At 43.8% G+C, this 16,501-nt stretch overlaps 1 protein-coding gene across 1 annotated transcript in view; it reads right to left on the reverse strand.

Moving 5' to 3' along the window:
* The window catches only part of LOC118222898 (integrin alpha-V-like), a 32,889-nt gene that overhangs the window by 13,234 nt on the left and 3,154 nt on the right, over positions 1 to 16,501 (reverse strand). The window contains exons 3-16 of the mRNA XM_035408822.1: positions 14,460 to 14,551; positions 14,108 to 14,222; positions 13,471 to 13,532; positions 13,194 to 13,239; positions 11,109 to 11,234; positions 10,797 to 10,841; positions 9,591 to 9,634; positions 9,449 to 9,505; positions 5,741 to 5,793; positions 4,987 to 5,192; positions 4,347 to 4,538; positions 3,754 to 3,799; positions 2,733 to 2,840; positions 1,115 to 1,170 (exon numbers count right to left, since the gene is read on the reverse strand). Of these exons, the coding sequence (XP_035264713.1) occupies positions 1,115 to 1,170; positions 2,733 to 2,840; positions 3,754 to 3,799; positions 4,347 to 4,538; positions 4,987 to 5,192; positions 5,741 to 5,793; positions 9,449 to 9,505; positions 9,591 to 9,634; positions 10,797 to 10,841; positions 11,109 to 11,234; positions 13,194 to 13,239; positions 13,471 to 13,532; positions 14,108 to 14,222; positions 14,460 to 14,551 (1,248 nt within the window). The remainder of the gene's footprint in view (positions 1 to 1,114; positions 1,171 to 2,732; positions 2,841 to 3,753; positions 3,800 to 4,346; positions 4,539 to 4,986; positions 5,193 to 5,740; positions 5,794 to 9,448; positions 9,506 to 9,590; positions 9,635 to 10,796; positions 10,842 to 11,108; positions 11,235 to 13,193; positions 13,240 to 13,470; positions 13,533 to 14,107; positions 14,223 to 14,459; positions 14,552 to 16,501) is intronic.

Here is a 16,501-nt window from a genome sequence, read left to right on the forward strand (position 1 = left end):
AGGACCAGCTGACCCACAAACAAATACACACATATGCATAAATACAGCAATACACAACAGTAAAAAAGAGAGCAAGAGAGCATTTTCAGCGAAATGTAAAAATAAAACACTACCGTGAGACAAAAAAAGCGGTCTGTGTTAGGACTTGTATAAGACCAGTCTGGACCTTCATTCTGAGCTGCAAAAACAGTAGCCATCAATAAGCACGAAGAAATAAAGAGAAGAAAGATCAAAGGGCCGTTCGCAGCATGTATTGAGAAAATAATTAATAGGACACCCTGTCTGTGGTCTTTTATGTGCAGAACCTATGTCTGGCAGGCATTATGCACTCAATATGGTGCCATATACGAGCCGGAAGCGCGGTTTTTACAGGGAGTGCACCACACAGCGTGTCCTTCTCAAACAGACAGAGCTGTGATGGTACAAGCACAGACAGCATGTATTCACAGGTTCACTCTGATACAGGTCACATGTCACATGTTTACTCCCAGCAGAACTAGGGAAAGGAACAACTGTGCACAAAAACAGAGGAAATGACTTTATGTGGCGCCACAGATTCATCACAATGGTTAACAGAAGGGGAAATCCACGCTCAAAATATAGCACCAGAGAAGCAAAAAATAAAAAACATCTATCAGCAATGTGTCTGACTGTGCCAAGAAACAGGATTTCATAGGTTTTTCTAATGCACAATTAAATATTTTTCAAGGACATTTTTCATTTTTTGTTTTTAAATGTATGCTATTGTAATGGACTCAAGGAAAAACTTCATTAGCCTTAAACCAAGCACTTTTAAGCAAGCACTTCTGCAGCCTGCAAAATCTCTTTCAAAATCTAGCACTCTCAACATTTTAAATGATCCAGCAGGCTCCATCTATCACTGGATTTTATTTATTATTAAAAACATCTCCAAATAAATCTAAATTTAGATTTTGTCTTTAGAGATCAAATCTCACTGAACAGCTCCTATGTTATATATGTGTTTGGCCTACACTATTACTCAAATAAATCCAGCGTGGTATTTAATGTTGCCGTTTCTGGTCATCTTCCAATAACATCAGTCATAAAATAACCATGGAGTTTTGGAAGAAAGTTGAAAACCATGAGAACTTACGCAGTAAAGGAGGACTCCCCTTTCCACTGGCCTGCAGACAGTATTTCACTTTAAAGCTGAACAGAAGAGAGAGACAAACTGCTTAATTTCAGACTAAATATTATTTACACAGACCCGAGGCTAGATGATAAGGTTAAATGAAAACAATTCTTATGTGCCCACATCTTTTGTCTGGTCAACACTTGTAATCTCAGAACATTCCCATAAGAAAAACAAAGGGAAACACCAATGCCAATACTCCCTCTGTTCGTGCCAGTTTATACACTGCTGTGTATGAGTCACTACTTCATGAATAACTTGTAACTTGTTCTGCTTTGTAGCCACTGATTCCATGCTGTAGGAATTTGTAAGCTGATACAGACCTAAAAAGCTGGTTGTTTCTTAAACTTAAAATGGCCTAGTCAATTCAGAAAACTCCGTATATGATATTACAGGACTTCTTCAATACTAGGCTAAATTCAAATGTTTTCCCTTAATTGAATGAAGTGAAATGGTATTGACCAGAACACTGCCTAGGGCAAATATACATTGGTTCAGCCGACTGTAGTCATGACTTAAAAATATTCCTTAAAAATAAGTTATGCTTTGGATTCTTACTCATTTCACTGACAATAAACCACATAAGAAAACATACGTAGCCCAATAATGGTTTTGCCTGTGATGATAGCCGAAGTATGAAGCCCAGTGTAGAATCCAACATTTCAATAAACAAGAACAAAAAACAAAGCAGGGGCAGAGCAACAGCCTCCTAAAGAATCATTGAAGCCATTAGAATCAGGTCAGAACTGCATGCTTAAGCCAGAGGAAGGCAGTGCTCTGTTAAAGGCTGATAGGTCTGCGCAGCTCCAGGGACAGGGACAGTGAGAGTGATGGCACCTCTGCCCTGCGCATGCAGCTCTGAGTCACTGAGTCTCGCGCAGCTCAGCTGGCCGCCTTCCCTGTCTAGCCTGGCCGGGAACGCACATGCATACGCAAAATATTAAATAGATTTTGAGTAATACATTTTTTCCAAAATTTTGTTTGCCAAACTGTAAACATATATATATATATATATATATATATATATATATATATATATGTGTGTGTGTGTGTGAGAGTGTGTGTGCATGTGTGTAGGCTAAAGTCGTCAATATTTGTATTTTTTTGTAATCAGAGGTTGCACAATATCACTGTATAAAGCGGACCAGGTGATGAAAAAGGCTCCGTTTAAAAATTTCTGATATTCTCCCAAAATGGAGATATTTGGAATGAAGGACCCTCCTGGATATATGCACAGATATATAATCTGCACAGTTTCAATGACTTATTCCATCCCAAATCAAAGACTAATGTGAGCTGATCCCTTCAATGGGAAATCCGGTAGAGATAACAGAAAAATTCACTTAAAAGTTGCCTTTAATGACCACTATGAAGCTCAACATTCACTTTATTACAACATAAATGTTTTTTATTTTATGTTTTTGTGTATATTTATATCAACCTTGCTAATTATGGCTATTTGTCACTCCTGTGATACATGTAGTTAACATATCATTGCATACAGGGTTTGTAAGTCAGAAAATCGTAATAATAACGATGATGGTGAAGATTATCTCCCTAGTGCCTGCTTGTCACTCACCAGGACACAGTAGTGGCGGTGCCGGGCAGGGTGCAGATCTTGTCCTCCGGGTTCAGGATCTGGGGGCTGATGTCCAGGGTTGCATTCACACCGATGACTGGACGAGCCCTGGAGTCAGACCACAGCAGAGGGTCAATATGTGTTACTAGCACAGAAGAACAGAATATACCCCCCTATCCACACACACACATGCACACGCACATGCACAGGCAAACAAATGCACACACAAACACACGCACACACCATAATATCAGAATAATATTATGATTAAGATAAAAACTGCAGTAACATGACAGAAATGAAATATGGTTTTAAAAAGACAAAATCATATGTAGCTTAGCCACACCTGACCACACCTCTGCAAAGATAACAGGGTGAGACTGGACAGAGACTAAGAGAGGCTGTTGACTCATGTTTGACCGATCCTGCCCTGTTCTGATTCAGCTTAGTCAGCTGTTACACTACAGGAAGTGAGCGTTCCCAGGCAGGGGAGTGTGTCAGATTTCACAATCCACCAGTTTTCCCCTCTCCAAATAAACACAAACCCAGCATTAACAAACTGGCATTAACTTACAACTGTTTCAAGGAGACCAGTCACTTTACGCCTAGCTTCAATTGGGATATACTCTCCGTCCGTAGACACATGAATGATCACAAAATGCAGTAACTACTTCACAAATATGCCAGTAATGCAAAGCAAGTGCATTAAAACTATTAGTGAGATGGACTCCATTTTGAATACTAAAGAGGATACCACGAACGGCTGCGACAATCAATAGTGAAATGAATAGGAAATAATAAGCTGAGTATCTGTGTCAATCAATACAGTGCAGGCAGTGACACACAGCAGCTTTCTCTGAGAGCACGTGGATGTCAGGCGGCTTGGCTTGCCTTCAAGCGCTCGGCCTTCACTTCTCTCTGCGCTTCGCTAATTGCAAAGAAAATGTGCTCTCAGTTAAGGCGGCACTAAACATAAAACGCTGTACATTGAATGCATGCCTGACTTCAAAGAAACTGGTACCTGTAAAGAACGGCTTTATCCGCCCCAAAGACGCCAACAATTAGGTCTGCAAAAAAAAAGAGAGAAAATATTACTTTAATTTTCTCCGATGCCGTAACACGAGCTTAAAACAAGACAACAAGTAGTAAAACAGTCAAGCAACAAATCCAGTCTTTTAATAGACAGCTAAACCCATCTCAATTGCACCAAATCTAATGAAATCTAATTCCTGTCTCTGTTCCCACCCAAGCACAGTGAAAAACAGATATGCAGCATTTTGGGTTGTTCTATCTCCTCAGCTGCAACTCAGACCAAATCCCTATACTATACTCACATATAATACTAACAATGATAATGGCTTTAATTCAGAGGTGGATAATCCAGAATCAGAAAGTAAAAGTCCACCCCAGTATTTTGTTCTAATCACCTCGATTAGCCAATCAGCACGACTCTTCAGCCAGAAGGTAGAACTAATTGGTGAAATCAGCCTTCTGAGTTCATGGGCCTAATAAACACATGGCAGGACTTTCTGACCCCTGGACTTTCCACCCCTGCTTTCATCTGTATAGCATCTTTCACCACTTTACGGCAGAGGAAGGTCCCACGCGCTGTACCTGGGTACCCGTTCAGGTCAATGTCAGTGGCGCCATGCATGGAGTACCCAAAGCTGGGGGGCATGGAGGAGGACGCCCACTTCCCCTCCAGCACCTGGGACGCCACTGGGTCCGGGCCACCCGGCCTCCCGTTGTAGATGTACACCAGACCCTTGTGCTCTGGTCCGCCGTAGGGGGCGGCGATGGCAATGTCTGAAACACGAGTGCAGAGGGATGAGCAACCGCTCTTGGTCACAGCACGGTTACTGTTTCCGACTTGTGGTCACAGAAAACCTGCACTGGTGGAATGACTCAACTCTGGTGGGTTCATCTGGGAGGAACACCATTATACATGGTGTTGGGAATTAAATTTCCCAAAAGGTTTGGAGAAATTCCCAGATTCCGGCATGTATTTTAATATGCCAAAATCTCTTTAAGACAATGTTTCAGTCAAAAGGCCTTTGAAAAAGCATCAATTGAAAGGTGCATCTGTAATATTGGTGCAAACCCCAAAGTTGATTCAGTTGACAGTTTTCACCTGGAAAGCAACTGGCCTTTTCCATAAACTCTTAAAAACACAGGTAGCAGGCATCAACAAATACATGTCAAATACAAATACAGGCCAAAATGTGGAAGTAGCGCTGAAAACAAGGCAGCCCACCGTTGAAGCCGTCCAGGTCCAGGTCTCCCAGGGGGGCGATGGAGCTCCCGAAGCGTGAGTAGATCTCTGAGCCCGTCAGCTTGAGCGGCTCCTGGAAGACGAACCCCCCTTTCCCCAGATACACGTGCACCTGGCCCACCTCCCGAAGCTTGCCGTCTGAACCGCGGTCCATGAAGAGAGGCGCTCCCACAAACAGGTCGACCATTCTTAGGGGGCGAGAGACAGACAGAGAGAGAGACAGAGAGACATAGAGATAAGGGAGGGAGAGAGAGACAGAGACATAGAGAGTAAGAGTGTGTGTGTGTGAATGAGTTAAGCAGGGGCAGAAAGAAAAAGAATATGCTTATGGAATTACAACAACACCACAAAGCCATGGAACATTCTGTTATATTTACACTTATTAAATACGAGCAGTGCCATCCAAAAATAATAACGTCTGTTCCACTGTGAAATGGAATGCAGCAGCATTGCCACACATAAGCATGCACACACTCATATGCACGCACGCATGCACACACGCCAGAATGCACGCAGGAAGGGCTCGTCTGGTCAGGTGTAGAGAAGGGATAATGGGTAATATTCTGCTGACCTAGTGAGGCCAGCATAATTTTGAAGGCAGCTACACTAAAACTACCACGTATTTGTCATTCAAGAAGTCTCTTTGCCACAGAAAACAACAGGGCTGTTTTCTTTTGCTGGTCTAGTTCAGAGTATGGGTTTCATAGCACACAGCACTCTGCATATAATTACTTACCCGTTATTATTAATGTCTGTCGCTGCCACGGAATATCCAAAGTATGCAGCCATCTATTAGAGAGGAGGAGAAAAGGAGTGTGTTATCCTGCTAGCATTACTGTACACAGTTCTACTGACTCATCAAAACAATGGAACTGTCCACAGTGGAGAGCATAAAACATTATCCTCTCCTGGAATGCGACCATCTGATTTGGCGTCAAATTGTTTCAGCTCCACATTTACAGGGCTGTCATGTACCTTTCTGAGATTAACATGACTCTCACTCCCTGCTGGTCCAGGGTCAACATTCAGCAAGTGAACACCCTGTGTGGTGGGCTGCGCACTGATCCGAGAACATTAGGAAGTCAGACAAAGTATGGTTTCCCCAGAATCGACTGCTTGCTTACATGCTTGCTCACAAGTCTCTAAAGTTTTCATATTTTCCTACATAGTAGGGGAAATACTCAACATCACATTACACTACACTACATTTACAAAGCATCAGTTCTGTTACCATTCCATTACCACTATGGTAACCCGTATTGCTTCTGTCAGCACTGCTCCATAGGACTGTGTTTTTTTCAAAGAAGAGAAAACACTGGAAACTGAATATAGGTAACCTGGGGTGACCCCAGAGCTGGAAGAAGCTTAACTATTTTAGCCAATGCACAAAACAGTGAAAGCTCCTGTATCATGTATAAGCCCATATAAGTACAGTGTATATTCAAGGCAGCTGGACCCTCTCTGCTTGTACGCACATGGGAACTGTTACTCAGCTGAGACCGAAATATATCCATATCAGTTACGTTTAGGAGTGCCAGGGAGATATTTTTATAGTTTGGAAAATTTATCTGCAACAAAGCAATGCATCACTGCTCTGAACACAGAATTTCAGAAAAAAAGACCCAAATACATGCATTTTAGTCCCTCCCCAGTGAGATTCCATGGTCACATCTTCCCACAGGATGATACAGTGGTGTTTCAGCCCTTCAGACAATGAGTTGTGATGACATGTGCCATTATGCTGTTTCCTTTAACAGGGCGTATGGCCTCCAGAAGGCAGTGTGCTGACTGAGCACTCCCTACACCCTCAGCTCTCTCCTGTAATGCTGCTACTGACAGCCCTGTTAATGGCTTCCAGATGTGGCAGTAGATTCAGGACATGAACTCCTGGTTTGAAAACTAACACCAAACAAAGGTCGGCCTTCACCACAGGGAATCTCTGTACGGCGCTCACATGGGCACAGCCACCGAGAGGTAGCCATGCCAGTCATCCTTTGTCAGGTGCCTGTGACATGATGAGCGTGCCTTGAATCCGACTGGATTCTTCAACTGTGGATGGACTGGAATATGGCCAATCATATTTTTATCAACACTCATTGCTCTAATCTCCGCCATCGATTCACGAGAGTGTAAACAAGGAGGAAGCCTGGAGGAAGGCACTTCCACAGTTCCGACCCAAGACGCATGTGGTATGGACTGCGTTCCATCACAGACTACAAAGGGAGAAATAGCAGTGATGCCCAGCCCGCCGCCTCTCTTCCGGACGAGCTCAACATCTTCTATGCACGGTTTGAGGCAAGCAACGCCATCCCTACTGTAAGGCTAGATGAGGACCAGGACGACTGCACTCTGTCCCTATCTACGGCTGACGTGAGGAGAGCTTTTAAAAAAGTTAACCCTCGGAAGTCACCAGGGCCAGATGGCATTCCAGGCCGTGTCCTCAGCGCGTGTGCCGACCAGCTAGCGGAGGTATTCACCTCTATATTCAACCTCTCCCTGAACCAGTCTGCAGTCCCCACCTGCTTCAAACAGACCATCATTGTTCCTGTACCTAAGAAACCTGCCATCTCCTGCTGGAATGACTACCGCCCTGTAGCACTGACCTCCATCATCATGAAGTGCTTCGAGCGGCTAGTCAGGACCCACATCTGCTCCCTTCTTCCTGACACCTTGGACCCCCTCCAATTCGCATACCGCCCCAACAGATCTACAGACGACGCCATCGCACTGACAGTGCACACCGCCCTCTCCCACCTGGATAAAGGAGACACCTATGTGAGGATGCTGTTTATAGACTACAGCTCAGCATTCAACACAATTGTGCCTGCTAAGCTCGTTCCCAAGCTCAGAAACCTGAACACCTCCCTCTGCAACTGGATCCTGGACTTCCTGACGGGCAGACCCCAGGTGGTGAGAATGGGTAACCTCACCTCTTCTGCACTGACCCTGAGCACCGGAGCCCCTCAGGGCTGCGTACTCAGTCCCCTCCTGTACGCCCTGTTCACGCACGACTGTGTGGCCACACGCAGCTCCAATGCCATCTTCAAGTTTGCAGACGACACCACCATCCTGGGTCTCATCTCCAACAACGATGAGACCGCCTACAGAGAGGAGGTCAGTGTCTTGGCAACATGGTGCCAGGACAATAACCTCTCCCTCAACGTCTGCAAGACTAAGGAGATGATCGTGGACTTCAGGAAGCGACAGGGGGGGGGTCACGCCCCCATTCACATCGACGGAGCTGAAGTGGAGAGAGTCTCCTGCTTCAAGTTCCTCGGTGTGGTCATAAATGATAACCTCACCTGGTCCAGGCAATCAGACGCAGCAGTGAAAACTGCCCAAAAGCGCCTATACTTCCTGAGGAGACTCAAGAAGTTTGGAATGTCTGCTAAGACCCTCATCAATTTCTACAGGTGCACCATCGAGAGCATCCTCACTGGCTGCATTACTGCCTGGTACGGCAGCTGCTCCGCTGCTGACCACAAAGCCCTCCAGAGGGTGGTGAAGACAGCGGAGCGCATCATTGGCTGCCACCTCCCATCTGTGCAAGGCATCTACCACACACGATGCCTCAGGAAAGCACAGAAAATCATAACAGACTTCAGCCACCCAGGCTATGGTCTGTTCTCACTGCTGCCGTCTGGCAGACGCTTCCGGAGCATCCGGGCACGGACGACCAGACTCACAAACAGTTTTTTCCCTCAGGCCATCAGGCTTCTCAACCAGCAACATAAATCCCTGGGATCACATTGATCACATGTCCTCCTGTGTATGCTATGTACGTTCAATGTACAATCTTATGCACATATTCATCAGCACTCCTGCACTTTATATATGGTTAATATTTAAATATTTAATACTCCTATTCCCACTGTCCATATCCCCCATCCGTACAGGCTGGTACTTATTTGCTGTTAATATTTAACACTATGTTTAATATTATGTGTATTTTTATTATGTGTGATATTTCTTTGATATATTTTAGATATTTTCGATATTTTGCTCTTGCTTCTACGTAGTTGCTGCCTGCCATGTCACAAGAATTTCTTTGCTCAGAATGACCTGTGTTATACTGTGCACTTGACAAATAAAAACACTTTGACACTTTGACTTTGACTTCATGTGCACGTCAAACAGCAGACTCGCAGGCACTCAATCAACCCGCGAGGGTTGCAGGTGCATGAAGAGACGCTGTCATCCCAGCCTAATAAAACGCTCCTATCCCTGGGTGATGCTAGAGCCAATCACGCATCGTCCTGCATGGCTGCCAGCCAAAGTCCACACTGGCACACTCCGGATCTGATACCAGAATGTGGAACCCATCCATGCATTAGAGGCGTGATGCTAGCCTTAACCGCATGAGACATCCAGCAGCCCCCAAAGTTTACTGGATGGATTGGCAGCATCATTAACAAGGCAGTTCTCTGATCAAGACTCAAATTACCTGAGCCCCGGTGAAGTTGACCACAGACATCATGTTTATTCCATTGAAAACGTTAACCTGTGGAGATATAAGGAGATATTCAATCTTGCAAAAGAGAACATGGCACATGTTTGAACAGGCCTGAAGAGAAAGAAATTCTTACATAGCCCAGGGCTTTCTCCCCTCTGGGAACTCCTGTGATATAATCTGGGGGGAAAACCAAAGAAGAAGCACATTAGGCCTCACAGTGTCATAGAAAGAGTCCTTTGGAAAGCATCTAAAAACTTCTGCTCTTTCTGAATTGGCAAAGAGTAGTCAAAGTAGTTAGGCGACCAAAGTTAAAAGTACACAAGCACATTTTCAAACAGCACTCACTGGACCTCTGCCAACACTATAAATCTGTCAAGATACGCCAGTTCCACGTGTTGAATATTCGCCAAAAGTTAATAAACTCTTCCATGCCCTTCACATCAGCAGATGCACAGACTCTATCAACTGTGACCGGGAACTCCAGTTTCCCACAGTGTAACTTGGAGAAGAAGGGCTTCAGCTGGCTTCCCCTAGCTCATCCCTCAACTAATGATGGCTACAGCCTCAGCCGGTGGGTTGGGTCAGACACCAAAGCAGCAGCGGCTGGTTGCCTCTCTTTTTGATGATGTACATGCAAGCCTGCGTACTCTAGAACGGAAGGAGGAGACTGTAAAAGAGATGCAGCGGGCTTGCAAATGTTACTGAGAAATTAGGAGAAAAAAGGTGCTAAATGATGCTTAAGCAACTTTACTCCTTGGGTACAGTCAACACCACATGAAAGACTGCTGGTCACGGGGCATTCCTGACGGCTTGGCTGATTTTTCCCCATCGCACTCCAGCAGGGGATCTGAGTAACCACTCACGCAGATGACTGGTTAGAATGCTTCATTCTTTCTGTTCACGCACCGCCAGACAAAGACGAAATGCTGCATTTATTCTGCTGAACTAGGGAAAGAACACTCAGGGTGAGCCAAGATTTCAGATGTCGCAGATCAGTAGTTTGGAACAGCCGTTTTTGACTGTGGCTGCATGAATCAGCTTTTGGTGTGCCTTCCTGACTGACACGCTAACATCACGCTAGGGTTGCTTAACCTCATTTAGGTTGAGTTGGCTTATTTTTCCCCAACACTATCTATCGGGACATACTGACCAGTTCCCATTGCCAGCAGCGTAGTCAGAGTCAGTGGGAACAGTGCTCTATTGTTATAGGCACAAAGCAGCAGCAGCAGGGGCTTAATTCCAAATCCAACCTTTGCGGTTCCTACTTTTTCATGATGGGCTGCACACAACAAACATTTCAGTGCTTAAAAGTTCAGAGGTAAACATAATAAGGTCTCACCATCTTCCCCATCACCATTGAAATCACCGACAGCCACGGAATATCCTAGCAGGACCGATGAAACAAGCTTGCGTTAGAACAGGGCAGTGACGGTGCACACACACCAAGTTTCAAGGTGCAGGCTGAAACACGCACGAGTGTGTGTTTCAGCCTGCACCTCTGAGCAGGCTGTACCTAACCTTTTTCCTCCAGTGGCTTCTGTCAATAACATGACAGAAGACTGCCATTTTACAGGTGAAAACAAAAAGTGTGAACACCACTTTCAAAGCTTTCCTCGACAAAACCTGGCACAAGTAAATGCAAGGGCCTTACCTAAATAGCTGTCATCATACTGAGCGCTGGCTGACTTGGTTGCCAGCTGGTTTCTGTAAGTTGCGTAGAAGTTGTCCTTTTTGTACTTGCTTATGATTTCAGAGATTTCATCAGAGATTAGTTGTCCTGTAGAAGAGATACACATAAAATTTGGAAGAATACAGGACACCTTAAAAAGTTAGTTTACCCCAAATCAATTCAAATATACACTGCCTGGCCAAAAAAAAGTTGCCCACTCTAATATTTCGTTGGACCGTCTTTAGCTTTGATTACGGCGTACATTTGTCGTGGCATTGTTTCGACAACCTTATGCAACGTCACAACATTTATTTCCATCCAGAATTGCATTATCTTGTATTGACGACGGGACAGTCGAACCACTCCGTAAAGTCTTCTCCAGCACATCCCAAAGACTTTCAATGGGGTTAAGGTCAGGACTCTGCGGTGGCCAATTCATGTGTGAAAATGATTCCTCATGCTCCCAGACCCACTCTTTCACAATTTGAGCCCGATGAATCTTTGCATTGTCGTCCTGGAATATGCCCGTGCCGTCAGGGAAGAAAAAATCCATTGATGGGATAACCTGGTCATTCAGTACATTCAGGTACTCAGCTGACTTCATTTTATTGCCGCATAACATTGGTGAGCCTAGACCTGACCGATTGAAGCAGCCCCAGATCATAACACTGCCTCCAGAGGCTTGTACAGTGGGCACTGTCCAAAAAATCCAAACGGTGACTTCTTTTTTGACCAGGCAGTATATATATATTTTTATCCATCTACATGTCCCTACATCCACCAAAATAAAAATAAGAGTCTATTCCAGCTAAATAAAATACTCCAGGTACCTGCAGGTATCATGTTTGAAATGGGACCTTCCAGTAATTTCTAACCAAGTGGGTGAGCCATGTGGTTCATATGGAGATTGAACATGCATATAATATCAAATAATACTTTAATAGAGGCTTATTGAAGTATTATGTTTAAAGCAGACAACTTTTAATTTAGGCCACATTACTGCAACTCCTTCTACTCTTCTATCTACAAAAAAAATATCAGTTGAGAATGCAACATGTTTAATTTTCAAACTTCTAATTTAAAGCAAAAAACCACTTAAAAAACCTGACAACTGATACAAAATGATGGGAATGGCTTTCCAAATTTTAACTGGAAATGCAGGGCAAGAAGTGGGGCACAAACCTCAAACCCAAATAAGAATTCACCCCACCCCCCATACCCCATGGATTCCCTGTCATAGCACCATAAGCCCTTCTCGATCTGTAATATCTGCTTTCCCTCTGTCTGTATAAAGTTAAAAAATACGAAAGGAGAATGGATTGCCCATTCCACTTTTAGAAATAAAAACAGAATTGCAATGGAATGTTTGTCTATTGTAATTTATCAGGGTTACTGCAACCTACAGTATGAGCAGAAATAATCGAGTTTGGTCAGTGCACTAATCAATGTTTCACAAGCATCACCGAAAGAGCAAAAAACAAGCTGGCATTACCTGGGGTGATTGCTTTTTATTCCAGTCATGTGTGCTTACACACTGAAAGAATATAAACTGCACTTTTACACTAAGTGACCATTCAAATAACAGTTTTGTCAAATTCAAAAGCGTGAAACAACTCAATGTTTTTTTCACACAATACACTGCAACATATTTATGAATCAGAGAAGTGTTTTTGCTTTTGACTTTCCACAGGAAACTGCAATCAGTTTAATCCAATGGGATCCTCTGCAAACAAGTAAGTGCCAACCGATCCTGAGAATCACACTGTGTACAAGATGGGAAATCTCACAGTGAATGAATCATTATCATTCACTATCCACCACAGGAAGCCCATCGACACCTCTGGGAGATTAGCTTTCCCAGCATGTACGCGCCCATTGTGTGCACACAGCCGGGCCGTGTCTGACTCTCTGCCCTTCAGATAGCCTGTTCAGTCTCTGCACCACACCCTCTTTCATGGTCCAGACAGATAGCATGATGCATCACTTCAGATGTTTGTTTGATATGAGTATCTGCCTACCGTCTTTAAAAATCAAACAAGCTTTTAAAAATTAAATTTACGTTTATACCTTGCCAGTAAAAGCTTCCAGGGCCTCCAATGACGACACGGTTATTCTGTTCGGAGAAAAACATATTTTTTTTTTAAATACTGCCTTCTTCATTTAATTTGAGACACACTGAGAAATTATTTATTCAAATGAACAGCAAACAGCATGTTTGTAGACCACACAAGTATACAAGAAGAAAGAAATCATTTTAACATAAAGGTCAATGACCCATGGATAAAGCGAAGATATGGTTTTGGCTCGCGTGATTTTAATGTCTAAAAGTTAAGACATTCCTCACCTTCAAAAGATCAACACTGAATCCTGCCTGGCAGAAACCTTGGCCCTCAGGAGTGTTTGAACCTGGAAGAACACACACACACGCAAACGCACGCACGCACGCACGCACACACACGCTCAAACCATTAAATATCACAATAACATTATGATTAAGATAACTGCAATAAAATGACAGAAATTAAATACATTTTTAAAAAATCCAAACTCATATGTAGCTTAGCAACACGTGATCACGCCTCTGCAATGATAACAGGGGGAGACCAGAAAGGGATCAAGTAAGGCTGTTGACTGATGTTCTGAAACGCAGCTGCCAATGTGGCTATGTTGGGGGTATGACCGAGCCTGCCCTGCTCTGATTCGGCTTAGCCAGCTGTTACACTACAGGAAGTGAGCGTGTCAGATTTCACAATCCACTGTTTTTCCCCTCCCCAAATAAACACAAACCCTGCATTACCAAACTGGCATTAACTTGCAAATGTTTCAGAAAGACTAGTCTCTTAACAGGTAAGTGGGCGGAAAGGTAAGCCTGTGTTTGTGTTGACGAAATCCCGGTTTCTGCAATGTTCATGGCGGTGCATCGCTTGGGGCCCTGTTTCAAAACACATGCAGCAGTAAGTTCCGCTGGAGCTTTCACGTACTGGTGCGGCACGGGGAATATTCCACGATACTGCCTCCCTTCTTCAGATAGCAAGTTCCCACGGGCTCCCTCTCTGTCAGCCCGTACGTGCTCCACTGGTACAGAGGTGCGCAAGCCTAAAAAAAACCCCGCAGGTCTGGTTAAAGAGGAGATAGAAATATAAAGCTAAAAATAAACGCAGCTCAGCTCAAAATTAGTTCAGAGGGAACAAATGTTCCTTATTTAATATGGCAAACTGCATCAACAGTTTCACTACCTCCAGGGATGAATTCATAAGAGATGATGTATGACTGGTGATTTAGTGGTGGGTCTTGGGGCAGTGACTCAACAGCAGCAGAACAGAGTGGGCTCACCAGTATGTTTTCCCCTGCCGACCGGACCGAGGCTCCGAACCACTGGTTGGACTTGAACTCCATCTGCTCCCCACCAGAACTCTTCCGGTCATCTGTGAGCCAATGAAATTGGGTGTTCTGTAATGCGCAAGTCACTTGAGAGCAGCTGCAGACACTGGTGCCTCCACACCATTTTGTTTTAAATTAAACAATTCACGCCCCCTTATTTTCTCCTTAATTGTGTCTCTAGAACTGCCACTGTTGAAGCGTGCACACTCTTTCACTCCATTCACCTTTGACCATTACAGTAACACATGATAAAGCTTGATCCCATCAGAGCAGAACAGTATCTCTCAATGACAACAACTGGTGGACCGGTGGTGTGTTGTTAGGGGAACTAATTTGTGTAACCTGAGGAATCCTAGCCACCTTAAACCCACCCTTCCTCTGTCAGGATAAAGCCCACTGTGTTCCCCCACTTCAGACTCCCGGTGACTGTTAGACTGCAGCCGAGGCCAAAGTGCAAACCTTAATTGGAAAGTTGACCATATTCAATGAAAAATGTACAATGATCTTATGAGTATGCCCCAAGCATTGTCCAACAGTTCAAAAGGATTTTTTTCGTAATGCATTTCCTGAGCTAAAATGCTAAAGAAAACCCAAGTCATGTTATTCTCCTCCTCCTTCCTGACCTCTGAGGCCACAGACTGAACAGTGTTTTTTTAAAGACAGGAAATGAATCACAAATACCATCATTACCAACCTGCAATAACAATCCCTGTATGGTTAAAAAATGACTCTGTGAAAACACACTACTGAACTATTAACAATCTCAGACAAATCAACTATTCACATACTATACCCTTTGTTCTCCTAGATAAAAACTTCAAAATCTGTAGATTTGATTGAAATATGAATATCTAACATGTGTAGCAGGCGTAGCTCAGCTGGTTAGCTAGTAAACAGTGAGGTGCAGTAAGGCTAAGGACTTGTAGCAGGGTGCTGTGACTACAATCTCTGGTGATTCAACCTTCCAGTCAAAAATAGCAATATTGCCCTTAGCCATGGGCGATTTCGCCTTTAGCTGACTGGTAACACATTTGTCTTTGGAGCCTTTGGGAGAGTGAGATGCACAAGTTCAAATCTCACCTTGGATGTGTGCTTCTCACTCATTACACAAGTAGGCCAGTAAACGCAGTGTCTTGACTTTTCAGTGTTATGGAGAATGCTTTGGTTCCTGTTTCACTTCAGTCTTACCACAGGTAATACAAGGTTCAATGTGCGGACTGATTAAATTTAGCCTATTTGTTTAAAAAATGTTTTACTTGCAATCAAAATTCTTATCTGACAGACTTCATGAGGCCTTAGCAGCCAACTGAACAGAAAGCTGCATGCACCATAAAACCTTGTTGTACCATGCCTGTTTGCGTCAAACAAAAAGACATGTTCGGACAACTTATTAACAGCCTGAAGGCACGGTTAAAAATCAGGGCTCCTTCAGAGCTGCACATGCTGGGACACCGTTTAAACGCAAAGCCGTAAAAGTAGCAAAATGCCATAAAATTTTTCCCTGTTCAGCTGAAAACTTACTCAATGCTTACAAGCGCAATTGGGAATTCCAAATAGTGGAATAAAGAAAAAGACAAGAGGATAAATGTTTGTTAAAAACACACCAGTCCACTACAACACTGCATCCAATGACCACATCAAAGACCATATAGTATTTCTATAAAAAATCCAGTTTTGAATAATCTTGTCACAAAAACTACCCAACTAAAGAGACTGATTAGAGCAAAGGACTCAGGACAGGAAACCACTGCATTTCTATATCAACAATGATTCCACATTGTCTGTGCATAGATTCCAGAGTAACAAACAGATTTCATCACAGTTCATGATTTGGGCATATTATTTTCCATGGCAATCAATGACTCACTGATCAAACAGCAAGTGGAAAGCGCAACATTATGCATGCTGCAATTCTGAGGTGCGGGGCTTGCGTTTGCTTGCCCATGCAGAGCGCTCCATTTCAAAACAGACTGGTAATCTCCTCAGTCCCCTTT

Source organism: Anguilla anguilla, chromosome 3, assembly GCF_013347855.1.
Source record: "Anguilla anguilla isolate fAngAng1 chromosome 3, fAngAng1.pri, whole genome shotgun sequence".
Classification (NCBI taxonomy): Eukaryota; Metazoa; Chordata; class Actinopteri; order Anguilliformes; family Anguillidae; genus Anguilla; species Anguilla anguilla.